The sequence below is a fragment of the Macaca fascicularis genome, chromosome 17, assembly GCF_037993035.2.
Source record: "Macaca fascicularis isolate 582-1 chromosome 17, T2T-MFA8v1.1".
Lineage (NCBI taxonomy): Eukaryota > Metazoa > Chordata > Mammalia > Primates > Cercopithecidae > Macaca > Macaca fascicularis.
In genome coordinates this window covers 8,120,141-8,135,279 of record NC_088391.1, presented here as the reverse complement: position 1 = coordinate 8,135,279, position 15,139 = coordinate 8,120,141, and the positions used below count along the sequence as shown (strand labels likewise).

The 15,139-nt window shown below is 37.7% G+C and overlaps 1 protein-coding gene across 10 annotated transcripts in view; it reads right to left on the bottom strand.

Moving 5' to 3' along the window:
- PAN3 (poly(A) specific ribonuclease subunit PAN3) overlaps positions 1–15,139 on the bottom strand; it is a 158,932-nt gene that overhangs the window by 85,577 nt on the left and 58,216 nt on the right. For 6 of the 10 annotated variants that reach the window (XM_074021786.1, XM_005585540.5, XM_045377071.3 and 3 more), the window contains one exon: positions 14,459–14,620. The exons of the other annotated variants lie outside the window; for them this stretch is intronic. Coding sequence is in view for 4 of the 6 variants with exons in the window: in XM_005585540.5 (XP_005585597.4) it covers positions 14,459–14,620 (162 nt within the window). In the remaining 2 variants the exon portion in view is untranslated. The remainder of the gene's footprint in view (positions 1–14,458; positions 14,621–15,139) is intronic. 10 annotated transcript variants of the gene reach the window in all.

Here is a 15,139-nt window from a genome sequence, read left to right as displayed (position 1 = left end):
GAATTTCTTGAGCCCAGGACGTGAAGGCTGCAGTGAGCCTCCACCTCCACCACCCTCCAGCCTGCGTGACAGAGTAAGACCCTGTCTCAAAAAAAAATAAAGATGAGATTCGTGGACATAAAGAGCAGCCCAACTGAGACCTAATTTTACCAGTCTTCAGTGTTAATAAACAACACAGGATAAAGAGGAACAGAGGGAGATGGAAAGGAGAAGTCAGATGGTTAACAAGAATCCCCAAGTTCACATAATGTTTTTGTTGTTGTTGTTATTTAATGAATTGTTATTTCCACTTATTTCAAGCACATACAAATATGGCCAATTTAAAATTTATTATCAAAATATACTCAACTTCTGGGTTAGTAAGAAACTGACCTATTTAAAACCTGCGAAGTTTAATCTTAAAAAAAAAAAGTTAAAAGTGACACCTTGATACAATGACTATTGTAAAATTAGTCTAATAATATAGTTTATAAACTTTCTGAAGCAAACTAGGCCCTCTGATTTAAGCATCTCAATAAAGGAAATATAATTTTCTAAATCAGATAAAATTGGTGGAGACAGCAGAAGAAAGCTAATTACCAATATTTCCAAAAGATTCACATTAGTGTTCTTCTAAACAAAAGTTCTCCGATTTATAACTCGACAATCTTAAAAGGAAAGTAGCATGTGTATGTTGGAACCTGGCAAATGAAGATCAATTAGTAATAAGCTTTACATTATAATGAGATGAAAACAAAAATTTTTATGATCTCAGCATAAAGCAATTCTCTGTACGTAACAGCTTGAAACTATAGACACGTAAATTTCCAAAGACAGTTGTTAGCTCATCCTTTACAAAGTTTACCAGAAATGGATAATACTATAAACATTTCTAACAATCTCCTGGTGTACCTTTTATGAGAACAGTTTGATAATATTACCAAAATGAAAAATAAGACCATGCAGTGGCTCACACCTGTCAACCTACTACTTTAGGAGGCCAAGGGTGGAGGATCACTTGAGCTCAGGAGTTCAAGACCAGCCTGGGCAACACAGCAAGACCCCCATCTCTACTAAAAGTTAACAACATTTAGCCATGCATGATAGCACACATCTGTAGTCCCAGCTACTCTGGAGACTGAAACAGGATGACTTGAGCCCAGATCAAGGCTGTAGTGAGTTGTGATCATGCCACTACACTCCAGAGCGGTAAAAGGAGAAAGGAAAAAGGGAAGGAAAAGGGAAGGAGAAGAAGGGGAAAAGAAAAAGAAAGGCAGGCAGGCAGGAAGGAGAAAAAAGGGAGGAGAGGGGAGAATAAGCAAAGAATAAGCATGCCCCTAATCTAGCAAACCTACATCTAGGAATTAAAGCTAAGGAGAAAAATGACACATGTAGGTAAGATTAAGGTTAGCACAGCAGTTTTTATTATAATATTTTTTAGAAAGAAATAAGTAAAATAGCTACCAGTAGGGATTTGGTCACGTGGACTGTGGAACATATCATAATGTATAACTATTAAAAACTGTGAGTTGATATATTTTTATTAAACATGAAAAGAGCCACCTATACTACTGATTCAGTAAAAATAAAAGATAAGCTAGAGAATAGCAATGAAACTAAATTGCTATTTATGTAAAATAGCTTCCTTATGCCTGAGAGGGAATAGGGGAATGCGTGTGCATGCAGGTGTGTAAAAACATGCTAAAGATGGTCACTAAAATGTATCAGACATGTTATCTGTGGGTGGTCACCTGGCTAAGGACATTTTTGCCTTCTTCTTTGTACTCATCTATAGTATGTGATTTTTTTCAGTAGTATATACAGTCAGCACTCCATATTCATGGGTTCTGAATCTGCAGATTCCACCAACCACAGATAAAAAATATTTGGGGTAAAAAAAACCAACAACAATTTTAAAAATACAAACAACACAGTACAGCAACTATTTACATAACATTTACATTGTAATAGCTATTCTGAAGAATGCACATAGGTTATATGCAAATATGCCTTAAGCACCCCAGTATTTTGGTATCTGCAGGTGGTGGGGAGGTTGTTGCTAGAACCAATCCCGCAGAGTACAGAAGACCACTGTATAATTTTTACAAAAAACTTCTAAGAAAGTTCAAGATTTCTAAATCATAAAACCACTTACACCATTCCCTTTTTCATTTGCGTATCAACGCTGAATGGAATTATCGTAAGAATTCACATGGATTATACAACATTTAAATTCAGACCAAAAAAGTCAATGCATGTAAAAAGGAAAACCTGTATCCAAAGAATAGAAGACATTTAAAAATAAAATCTGATGTGTGCATCTGCTACAAACTAGGTATCCCTAATCAGAAAATCTGAAATCCTAAATGCTCCAAAATCTGAAACTTTTTGAGCTCGAACATGATGCTCAAAGTAAATGTTCACTGCAGTATTTCAGGCCAGGTCTTCAGGTTTAAGATGCTTAACCAATAAATAGATCCAAATATACCACAAAAAAAAAAAAAAAAAAAAATTCGGAAACACTTATAGTCCCAAGTATTTTGGATAAGGGATACTGAACCTGTACTTAAAAGAATCTGAAGTTATTTACATGTCACAGTACTCCAATAACAGTAATCATTAATAATCATAGGGCATACCACCTAGTTTATTCTATCACGGTCCCTAAAAGGAGCAAAAATGTTTACTTAGGTCAGTGAATAAGTCGTACAGGAAAGTGAGACTATCACAACATTCCAAAGAGGCAAGAACTACTTTACACAGCTACAATTATTTCTATACTTATGCATATCTTCTATCCATAGCTATATAACAGTAAAACCTATTTGTCACATTCCACAGTAATTTGTAATACTTAGATGTATTCTTCCTAACAAAGAATCCTGCCATATTTAATCATAAAATTTAACATATATTAAGATTTTCAAATGTTTTCCACATTGATATTTTATTTCATGAAACTGTACCGAGGGAAAATTTATGAAAATACGTAAAGTATTACATTTCAGGAACATATTAGGCCAAATAATCATCCAACTAACCAATAATCCAGGTCCATCCATTCAATTATTTGAATACCTAATATATAAAAGGCACTGTGCAAGGCACCGTGAGACAGACAGACATAAAACATAGACACTGTGCTCTACGAGTTCACAGGCTGACATTTCACAGGGATACAATGTATCCTGAACCCAATTCCACACTCTCAAGAACTCTGAACATCCATGTATCAAAAGATAGATATTATCTACAATGTGCCATATCAGTGTATGACATTAGCTTATGTGATGAGTTCTATAAATGAATAATTAGAATCTGGTAAGTGCTAGGACAAAGGGAGCAAACACCTAATGCTGTCTAATTAGGCCATAAGACCATATGCATGAATTGAATCTTAAAAGACAAGTCTAAGTCAAGACAGAAGGAAGGGTACATCAAGCAAGGTGAATGTTCAAAGAGAATAGACATAGGAAAAGCAAGAAGAACATGGAACTCTTCGTGGTACCTGCATGGTGCTGCAAACAGTTCTGTAGGCATGCAGCAATAAACAGGAACAAGAGCAACAGGCAGCTTGGATGCCTTCGTAAGGGATTTTGACCTTTTTTCCCCCCAATGACAAGGATGAGAGGCAAAATCAGACAATCAGGTAGTTGCTTGAAAAAGACGACTAGAAGCAGGAAACCAGCTAACAGACCACAATATAATAATCCAAGCAAGAATTAAAGGGGTACCCTACATTATAACTCAGTTAAGAGTAAAAATAATTTCAAACCAGCAACAGATCTCAGTAGCTGAAGGATACGGCAGGTAAGGAAGTGAGGCGTCAAAAAGAGCTCACAAGTTAGACACTGAATGGTATCAATAACCAAGATATACAGTGGCATATAGTTGTGAATAAGTGAGTGCCTACAGATGTGTGTGAATGAAAAACAGGTTTGAAGGAAAATATATGGTGTTCATTTTATTTTTTATTCATTTATTTTTATTTTTTACAGGAACCCACCCTGCCTCTGTGAGAGGGGGAGGAAGACAGGCTGAGTTTTAAGTCCTATGTCATGGAGATGAAGATGCTCAGAAGAAACCAGAAATATAATAGAATGAGCGCAGAGGACTAGGAGGGGGAAAAAGTATCCAGGAGTCAAATGTGACTAGGGAGGAGCTGAAGTATTGAAGACATGTGAGATTACAAAAGAGCACTATGAAGGGTAAAATAAAAGAGTCAATGACAGAGCTTGGGAGAGTTCCTGAGGGCAGGACAAAGGCCAAGAAGTCTTAAAACAAACAAACAAACAAAAAATCACTAATAACAATCTAAGAACTAAGAGAATAACAGTTTCAAAAAAAAGAGGAATCATCAACTGTCAATTGTAGCAGAGGGCGAGTAAGAAGAATGCCGTTAATTTTGCAAGTTAGGGGCTGGGCACGGTGGCTCATGCCTGTAATCCCAGTACTTTGGGTGGCTGAGGCAGGTGGATCACCTGAGGTCAGGAGTTCGAGACCAGCCTGGACAACATGGCAAAACCCTATCTCTACTAAATATACAAAATTAGCCGGGTGTGGTGGCACAGCCTGTAGTCCCAGCTACTCTACTCGGGAGACTGAGATAGAAGAATTGCTTGAACCTGGGAGGCAGACTACGCAGTAAGCCAAGATCACACCACTGCACTCCAGCCTGAGTAATACAATGCGAAACTCCACTCAAAAAAAAAAAAAAAAAAAAACCATTTCAATAGAATGGTGAAAAGGAAAGGGAAAATACTGGGAATTAAGTGATGAACAAAAGGTGAAAAAGTAGCCACCACAATAATAGAAACCATTTCCCAAATTGTATCCCAGAGTTTTCCAAATGTACTGACCAAAGAACTTTTCCTCATGTAGCATTCTTTGTTCTGGGGTTCATCAAGTGTCAGAAAAGATTTAAACATGGAATGTTTATAAGTTAAGAGTATGTAACCAACATAGAGAAATAGACTGTATTGAAAAAGAGACACATGAAAGAACAAGTTGCTGGAAAAAATAAAGATGGCTTTCAGCATATAACAAACACCATTTGTCTGACACAGGAGGAAAAATAAGAATATTAATGAAAATGTAGATAGGCAGAAAGCTGATACATCAGTCAATTCTTTCTTATTATTTTTTTTTTTCTTTTTTAGAAACAGGGTTTTTTTTGTTTTCGTTTTTTAAGAGGGTCTTGCTCTGTTACCCAGACTGGAGTGCAACAATGCAATCACAGCTCACTGTAGCCCCAAATTCATAGGATTCTCTTGCCTCTGCCTCCTGAATAGCTGAGACTACAAGCACATGTCACCACACCCAGCTAATTATTATATTTTCTTTTGTAGAAACAGGGGTCTCACTATGTTGCCCAGGTTGGTCTCGAACTTCTGGGCTCAAGTGAATCCTCCCATCTCAGCCTCCCAGTGCTGGGATTACAAGAATGAGTTATCAAAGGCCAGGCACGGTGGCTCACTCCTGTAATGCCAGCACTTTGGGAGGCCAGGTGGGCAGATCACAAGGTCAGGAGATCGAGACCATACTGGCTAACATGGTGAAACCCCATCTGTACTAAAAATACAAAAACAAAATTAGCCGGGCGTGGTGGTGGGCGCCTATAGTCCCAGCTACTCGGAAGGCTGAGGCAGAAGAATGGCGTGGACCCAGGAGGTGGAGTTTGCAGTGAGCCGAGATCACGCCACTGCACTCCAGCCTAGGTGACAGAGTGAGACTCCGTCTCAAAAAAAAAAAAAAAAAAAAGAAAGAAAAAAAAAAAGAATAAGTTATCACACCCAGCCCATACTTAATTTTTTTTTTTAATTTTTAAACTTTGTCACAGTAGACAGAACCACAATGAATTCCTAATGACCTTTATTCTCCCTTCTCTGAAGAACACAAAGTCATTACCCTAAAGTGATAGAGTAAGGGTTGAGTAGGTCTGAGAATATTAAAGATTTAGAGTATCAGCTAGAGAGAAGAGGAGGTCCAGGGTAAGATGGGTGTACAGAAAGTAATAACATTTATAGAAAGGCCACTGCAGCTGCACCATAGCTCTGTAACCCTTCAAAGTTCCCAGGCACCCTATGTAGATAGCTTGAAGCTTCACCTTTACAAAGTCCAATCCATTGAATCAAAAGCCTACATTATCCCATTTCCCGGGGCCTAAGAGGTTACAAATCACCTGAAGTAATACCAAAACCCAGTGAGTAAAGACGGAAGTAAATCTAGTGAGTTTCCAAACCACCCCCCGCCCCCGAGATCTTAAAAGAAGCAGTAACAAGCAACTAGAATTCACATGAGAATTTATAGGCCAAGAGATTTTAATGTGCGCATTCTTATAATTAAATACTTCTTACAAGAAATGCCATTTAATCACACAAGGGGAAAAAAGTAGCATCAAAAGAGATGCTGACAAGGAGACAATGAAATCAAATGGATCCCCTAACACATCCACAGTCCAACAGTTCTTATTCAATTGTATCACTTCATGGAATAAGCTAAAACAACAGTAACATTATAATTTATGATTCGCAACCACACAATTTTTAAAAGTCTGAGACAAAATTAGTGTGATTTTATTTAACGTGTCACTTAACCTGCAATACTATGAGACATTTACAAAATCATACATTTCCCAGACCCTTTCTTTCAAGTTGAAATGTAAAATCACAGGAAAAAACACATTTTTTTTGAAGTTGTCCCTTCAAAAAAAAGCATTTATTTTTCAAAACATTCAAGTGAGTTAGCATTTAAATGTGAGCCCTTAAAGGACAGCAAGTGTCACTGCCCCATTCTACACATACCATGATTTAAGCACATACGAATATAACTGCAGGCTGCACTCTAAATAAACATAAACAAATACCAACTTTAGGAGATAACGTGAGAAGGTAAAACTGGACAATGGACATTTATTTAGTATCTATTATGTGCTTGGAAATTTGAATCCTCACAACAATTCTGTAGGACAGGTTATAAAATATTTCAACCCCAAGCATGGCATTTGAACTATGTGGTCATAGAACAAATAAAAAATCTTGAATTCACATACAGATTGGCCAGGTAAAGTGATGAGTAATCATCCAGTGATGGGTAAACATCCTAGGCAAAGACTAAAGGAAAGATCGAAGTGAATTTGCACTTAGGTGAAATGAAGTGTTTTTGATGTGGTGTCTCAGGTGATCTTCCATTCACCATCTGCTTGGCGTCTGGGCTGAGATGATGAAAAAAATATAAAACAGAGAAGCTGGTCAGGCGTGGTCGCTCACGCCTGTCATCCCAGCACTTTGGGAGGCTGAGGCGGGCAGATAAGGAGGTCAAGAGATCCAGAGATTGAGACCATCCTGGACAACATGGTGAAACCCCATCTCTATTAAAAATACAAAAATCATCTGGGCGTGGTGCCGTGAGCCTATAGTCTCAGCTACTCAGGAAGTTGAAGCAGGAGAATCACTTGAACCTGGAAGGCGGAGGATGCAGTGAGCCGAGATCACACCACTGCACTCCAGCCTGGCAACACAGCAAGACTCCGTCTCAAAAAAAAAAAAAAAAAAAAAACCACAAAGCAGAGATGCTTTCTCATTAAACAACACTGTCAAGAAGTAATTAAGTCTATCACAAGGCTTAAAAGATTGAAAAATAGCAAGAATACTTGGATAACGTTAAACTTTTCTTTTTTAAAGATGGAAGATCTCTAATATTCAAAATAAGTAATTATCCTATGTACGAAATCAGTTGTGTGACATTAAAACTAAGCAGTGGTAACATATGGTGGCTATGAGCTCCAAAAAGTCTATGATTAATTTTTTTAAATACAGAAAACCCAGACCCAGTGTGGTGGCTCACACCTGTAATCCCAGCACTTTGGGACGCTGAGGCGAGTGGGTCGCTTGAGTCCAGTAGTTCAAGACCAGCCTGGGCAATATGGCGAAACCCTGTCTCTACAAAAAATACAAAGAAAACCTGGCTGGGCACGATGGTACATACCTGTAGTCCCAGCTACTTGGGAAGCTTAAGTGGGAAAACTGCGTAAGCCCAGGAGGTAGAGGCTGCAGTGGGCCATGAGGACACCATTGCACTCCTGCCTGGGTAACAGAGTGAGGCCCTGTCTCAATAAATAAATAAATGATATAGAAAAGTCTTAAAAAATATTACCACAAAATTACACATATTACCCAATAAAAGAAAATTAAGGTCAGGCATGGCCGCTCACACCTGTAATCCCAGCACTTTAGGAGGCCAGAAGTTCTAGAACAGCCTGGACAACATGGTGAAACCCCATCCCTACCAAAAATAAATAAATAAATAAATAGCCAGGCATGGTGGCACACACCTGTGGTCCCAGCTACTCGGGAGGCTGAAGAGGGAGCATCGCTTGAGCCTGGGAGGCAGAGGTTGCAGTGAGCCAAGATTGCACCACTGCACTCCAGCCTGGGCAACAGAGCGAGACCCCGTCTGGGGGGAAAAAAAAGAAAGAAAGAAAGAAAGAAAATTAAACAGTAGCATTTAAAAACAATAAAATACTGGGTTGGTACAAAAGTATTTGTGGTTTTTGCATTAAAAGGAATGGCAAAACCGCAATTACTTTTTCATCAACCTAATACCTTCAGGATACAGAAATAAACACATGCTTAACCTCAAATATTTACAATCCAGTAGAAAAAGACAAACAGGCAAACAAATTTAATACAAAACAGAATGAAATAACTGTTAAACACTAAATACACTGGGAATAGTAAAGTTAAACAAATTGTGTGTGTGTGTACATATATATATTCCATCCTGCCTGCTGTGTGGACAAGTAATCCCAGAGAAAGTAGTATTTGAGCCATCTCTTAAAGGAAAAAGAAGGAAGATTTGTTTTTCAGGCTCAGTTAACAATGGTTCAGAGAACTGACAATGTATTTTACATTTTATGTAATATAAAAGATCTCATATGGTTAGGATATAGTATATGTGGATGGATATGAAGAGACAGACCCAGATAGGTAGAAAAGATTAAATCCTAAAAAAATTGACAAAAATTATTCAGAAGCTGTTTATGTGTAAGGAATAAACAATCTCAGTATTTATTAAAAAGGAAAGAGGGGTAAGATACTGTAGACTTTTAAAAAGTAAGAATTAGAGGCAGATAATACAGCAGAAAAATCTCAAAATTTAGTACAGATCTTGGCTAGAATCGCAGCTCTACCACTAACTAGCATTAAGCTTTCCTAAGGCCCAATTCTGTTGTCAAATGGGGATAATATGTGATTACTGTTATAAAGACTTACTATAACAAATGTATACAGTTCAACATATTCTATTTTAATTAATGATTTGTCAAAGCACAGCAGTTTCCTTCTTACAATATGTGTTAGATTTAAAAAGTAATCCAGGGGAGAAAAAAAAAGTAAGTGGTAGAATCAAAGAGATGACAGGGAAGGAATATTTAGTCTCAGAGACCAGGAAGATAATACCATAAACTGAAGAAGGAGTATAAGAGAAACATACGAGAAGCAGTAAATCTGGAAAACCAAAAATTAAACCATGTTTCTAGACTTTCCAGAGATGTAGGGAGAGTGGCATATTTACCCTATGCAAAGATATCAGAGGCACAAAAAATCTGGGCCTTGAACTCATAAGACAATTCTAAAAGTAACATTTCAGAATCAATGGCATATAAGAAAAAGCAAAGAACAAGTGAACCAAGAACAGGAGCTCACAAGGAGCCAGGGATGAAACAAAGAGTGAAAAGTCCAAAGAGAGGCAGTTGTGGCTGTTTATGCCTATAATCCCAGTACTTTGGGAGGCTGAGGTGGAAGGATCAGTTGAGGCCAGGAGTTTGAAATCAACCTAAGCAACATAGTGAGACCCCCCCACCTCTTAAAATAATATATATATATAATTATTATTATTATTATTATTTTGAGATGGAGTCTCACTCTGTTGCCCAGGCTGGAGTGCAGTGGCACAATCTCGGTTCACTGCAAGCTCCACCTCCCAGGTTCACGCCATTCTCCTGCCTCAGCCTCCCGAACAGCTGGGACTACAGGCACACTCCACCACGCCCAGCTAATTTTTTTGTATTAAAAAAAATTTTTTTAAATTAAAAAGTACAAAGAGAAAGAAATGTCATGGCCAGTACAGTGGTTCACACCTGTAATCCCAACACTTTGGGGGGCCAAGGCAGGAGGATAGTTTGAGCCCAGGAGTTCGAGACCAGCCTAAGCAACATGGCAAGACCCCATCTTTACAAAAAGTAAAAAAAAAAAAAAATTAGCTGGGTGTGGTGATATGTGCCTGTACTCCCAGCTACTGGGGAGACTGAGACAGGAGGATTGCTTGAGCACAGAAGGTCAAGACTATGAGGTAAGCCATGATCGCATTACTGCACTCCAGCCTGGGTGACAAAGAGAGACCCTGTCTCAAAAAGAAAAAAAGAAAAAAAAAAAAAACAGAGAGAAAGAGTTTCATGATTTAAAAAAAAAAAAGTAGCCAGCAATATTAAGTGCTCAATAAAACTGCTGGATTTGGCAATTATGGAGATCCCTGGAAAACTCTGAGAACAGTTTCAATAAAATTTTGGTAACACCAGTTTGCAGACATTTAAGGAGTAAATGGGTGGTAAGGAAATTTAGAGAAAAGAGTAGAAACTATTCCAAAGGTTCCCAACTGGGGACTTTACAAACATATTAACGGAGATCAGATGGGTCTTATCAATATTTCAAACAGCCATATGAAGAATAAATTTACCCTCTACAAACCTACAAATGATTAAGAAAAATTTTAAGCTTCTCTGTTTCTCTAATTAGCAGCTCCACACATGTATTTTTCAAATGTATCACCATTTAATAAATGCCATGTTTGGCACAGGCTCCTTCGTATCATAAAATCTTTGGTAAAAAATGAGCTAAAAGATTACTAAGTAATAAAGGGTAGGGAATCATGGGCCTCTTGAAAGAAATCCAGCACTGAAGAGAATAAATGCAATATGAATGACTGCATTCCAACAGAGCTCAGAAACTCGGACAAAGGTTTTGTTAAGTTTCTTGTTAGGTGGTTTGCTGGTTTTCCTTTGTTTTCAGAAGCAGAAAAAAGACCAAGACGTTAGGTCAAGATTAAGAAATGAACATAAAGAAATGTTTAAAGTTCCAGAAAGAAAAGTAGCTAAATGGCACCGAGGAGAAAGATGAAGCACGAGGAAAACTGACAGAGCTTACAAATGCTGCAGCGTCATGTGTAAGTTCCAGCCTGTGTCTAGACAAATATGGATGCATTCTCATCCTCAAAAAAAGCTGTCCTGCAGAAATTCAGTTAACCAGTTAGATAATTAAACCAACTGTAGCTACTAGAGCTACAGCACATAGAAGTAAAGAGATTCTGAGTCTGACAAACATGGGACTCAAATTTCTGTTCCTCTACTAACTGTTTAACCTTAAAGCTACTTAGCTTCTCTGAAGATGTTTCTTCATCTAGCAGTAACATCTACCCCATAAGCTATTAGCAATACCAAAAGACAATACATGTAAAGAGCTTAGCACAGTGCCTGGCACAAGACAACCATTTAAGAAACACAGCCATAATTGTTATCATAAAAGATGTTAAAACATTTTTCTGACCCTAGGATTGAGAGGACCTAAGATTTAAGGAAACAAATGGAATGGGAAAGATGAATATGCTCCTGACAAAATTCTTTAAACTAATATATGTCGAAAACACAAAACGATATTAAAAATAATTTCTAATCACACAAAAGGAAAAAAATGATATGGAATTGATTTATGTTTTTTTCTCTTACAAGAAAAAGATAAAAACTCCAATACAAAAATATGGATCAACATACTCTTAGCTTTGTATAAACTATTCCAGACTCCACAGTTTAGGAATCCACACAGACAGTAATGGAGACGAGATGGGTATTTTTCAGTACTTCAACATGTGCCTGGTAAAGTGAAGCATTTTAGAGACTGTAAAGTTCTAAATTTGGGGTACAGCATTCCTTATGTCCTTAAAAGAAAAGAACTACCTGAAGTATAAAATAACAGTATTTGAAAGATTCGGATAACACCAATTCAATATTGCACACATTAATGCAAATCTATTACCATTTTAATTATAAATAAAACATAACTATAACCAACCTAAAGATTTTTCAAGCTATTCTAAAAAACAAAGTACCTCGGCCGGGCACGGTGGCTCAAGCCTGTAATCCCAGCACTTTGGGAGGCCGAGATGGGCGGATCACGAGGTCAGGAGATCGAGACCATCCTGGCTAGCACAGTGAAACCCCATCTCTACTAAAAAACACAAAAAACTAGCTGGGCGAGGTGGCGGGCGCCTGTAGTCCCAGCTACTCGGGAGGCTGAGGCAGGAGAATGGCATAAACCTGGGAGGTGGAGCTTGCAGTGAGCTGAGATCCCGCCACTGCACTCCAGCCTGGGCGACAGAGCGAGACTCCGTCTCAATAAAAAAAAAACCAAAAAACAAAAAACAAACAAAAAAAAAAACAAAGTACCTCAGAACTGCCACCAGGATAATGGGGGCAGTTGTGGAGAGGTCGAGTGGCTACACCTCTGCATTGGTAAGTATTTCACCCCCACAACCTACAAGTAATTCCAGTTTCACTTGTATCTGCTCTTAAATAGTTGGAGTCCAATTTTTTTTTTCAGACCTTCTTTTTTAAACTAAAAAATAATTGTAACAACCCATATCAAAAATCTCTCCACTACTGATATCAAAGACAAGCAAATTCAGTTAAAAAAAACTATATTGTTATTCATAATTGACATAGTCAAAACTTTCCAATGAAATCTGAAGCATATGGTTGCATGAAACTCCCACCTTTTCTTATCTTTAGAAAATATTACCAAAATATCAGTTGGAGCAAATACCATATTTTGCAATATTTACTTTTGGAATAATTTATTTATTCCTATGCCCAAGGCAATACAGATACTACTAATGTATCAATGTTAAACAGAACAAAATACTGTGAACCTATTTATAATATAAGGTTGGAAACAGAAACAAAACCAAGTTGTTACCTTTGTTACATCTTTTCTGTGTATGGTATGTACATGTGGGATTATAAGCTTTGCCTCGGGATATATTTTAAATGCAAGTTTGGGAGGAAAGACATTCTACCTTTGGCTAAATTGAAATTTGGTTAATAAAACTATATTACAGAATGATTATCAATTTTTCAAAAATGGGAATACAATTATAATCCATATTAAAATGGCATATAAATTTTTTGTTGGTACTTCAAAATCTTATATAGAAGCTACCTGAGTTATAAATTTTCATTTGCATTATTCAATATTGACAATAAAGGCAGAGTCAAAGATGGAATGTATTTGTAATGACTCTATGACAACATACTACTGAAGTTAGTTTTAGAGCAACTCTTAACAAGTTTGTTTACATATAATTTTTGTTTCCCAGTAAAAATGTTAAAAAGACAACATATGAAGCATCTTGTTCTTCAGATTCCAAATAAATGTGACTCTGTAATAAATTTTATATGACTTTTTTTTTTTTTTTTTTTGAGACAGAGTCTCGCTCTGTTGCCCAGGCTGCAGTGGGTGCAATGGTGCAGTCTTGGCTTGCTGCAACCTCTGCCTCCTGGGTTCAAGCTATTCTCCTGCCTCGGCCTCCCAAGTAGCTGGGATTACAGGCACTCGTCACCACGCCTGGCTAAAAAAATTTTTTTTTCTTTTGTATATTTGTGGAGACGGGGTTTCACCATGTTGGCCAGGCTGGTCTTGAACTCCTGACCTCAGGTGATACACCTCCCCCGGCCTCCCAAAATGCTGGGATTACAGGCGTGCACCATCATGCCCGGCCTTATATGACTCTTGAATGTAGTCCTATCCTGAATAACTCTTGGGTATTAAAAATAATTGAACTCAAGTATTAATAAAATTGAAAAAGGGAAAACTAAATTTAATTAAAAATAGCAAAATAATCGGCCAGGACTGGTGGCTCATACCTGTAATCCCAGCATTTTCGGAGGCCACGGCAGGCAGATCACCTGAGGTCAGGAGTTCGAGAACAGCCTGGCCAACATGGCGAGACCCCATCTCTACTAAAATTACAAAAAATTAGCCAGGCGTGGTGGTGTGTACCTGCAGTCCCAGCTACTTGAGAGGCTGAGGCACGATATCTTGAACCTGGGAGGCGGAGGATGCAGGGAACTGAGATGGTGTCACTGCCCTCCAGCCTCGGGCACAGAGCGAGACTCTGTCTCAAAAAACAAAAAACAAACAAACAAAAAAGTAAAATATTCTACAAAGAGGAAAAGCTCAAAAAGCCACCAAGAAAAAATCATTTAGTTGGTTAAGGGGTCACTAACCTTATACTCTGATTAGAAATTTTTTAAATTACCTAAGTATATCAGCTAAGTCATCCAATCCTTTCACACCCACCACCCCAAACAGACACAGAAAGCAGCCAAGATATTCACTTTCAAGAAATGTCTAATAAAAATTATTTTTACCTGTAAATTGTTTTCTGTGACTCTGTTCCACCAAACCATATTGATGGGTACTCCTGATTTACACCTGTCAGCAAGGCAGCCAATAGGGTTCTTTGCTTTTCGTGCCTTTGATCCCATCGGAACTAGCCTCTCCTCCAGCATCCCCAGGCGATACTTCCTTGGCTAGGAAAAAGAAGGAAAGAAACCAGGCCACTCCTAACATCCCCCACACTAATCTAAACTAACATAACTAACATATAGAGGATACTGGGAATGGTGGGATAGGAAACAAGTTTCTAAAACACTCCTTCTAATATCCTTACCACCACCCACCATCTCCCACCCCAGTATCAAACCCGCATCTCCAAAATAACCCACAGTCCTAATGGGCTAAAGAATATTATATAAAGCAACAAATGTTTTTAGAAAAATACATTTTAATCTGATTGTATACAACTTTACTTAATGAACAGAAATTCAACTTATCAGCCAAGAAAAATGCTTTGCAAAATTTTTTCTACTGTCACTTACCTATTCTCACTGCAATACAAAGAAATGGTTTCAAGGGTACAGAATATAGATTTTTTTTTTTTTAAGTTCACCAAACTACAACTTTTTCAGCTCCCCATCTTGTTACTTTATTTCCTACTGAGAACTAATCCACTTTTTAAAAAGCAGTTGATTCCTAATAAATTGATTTTT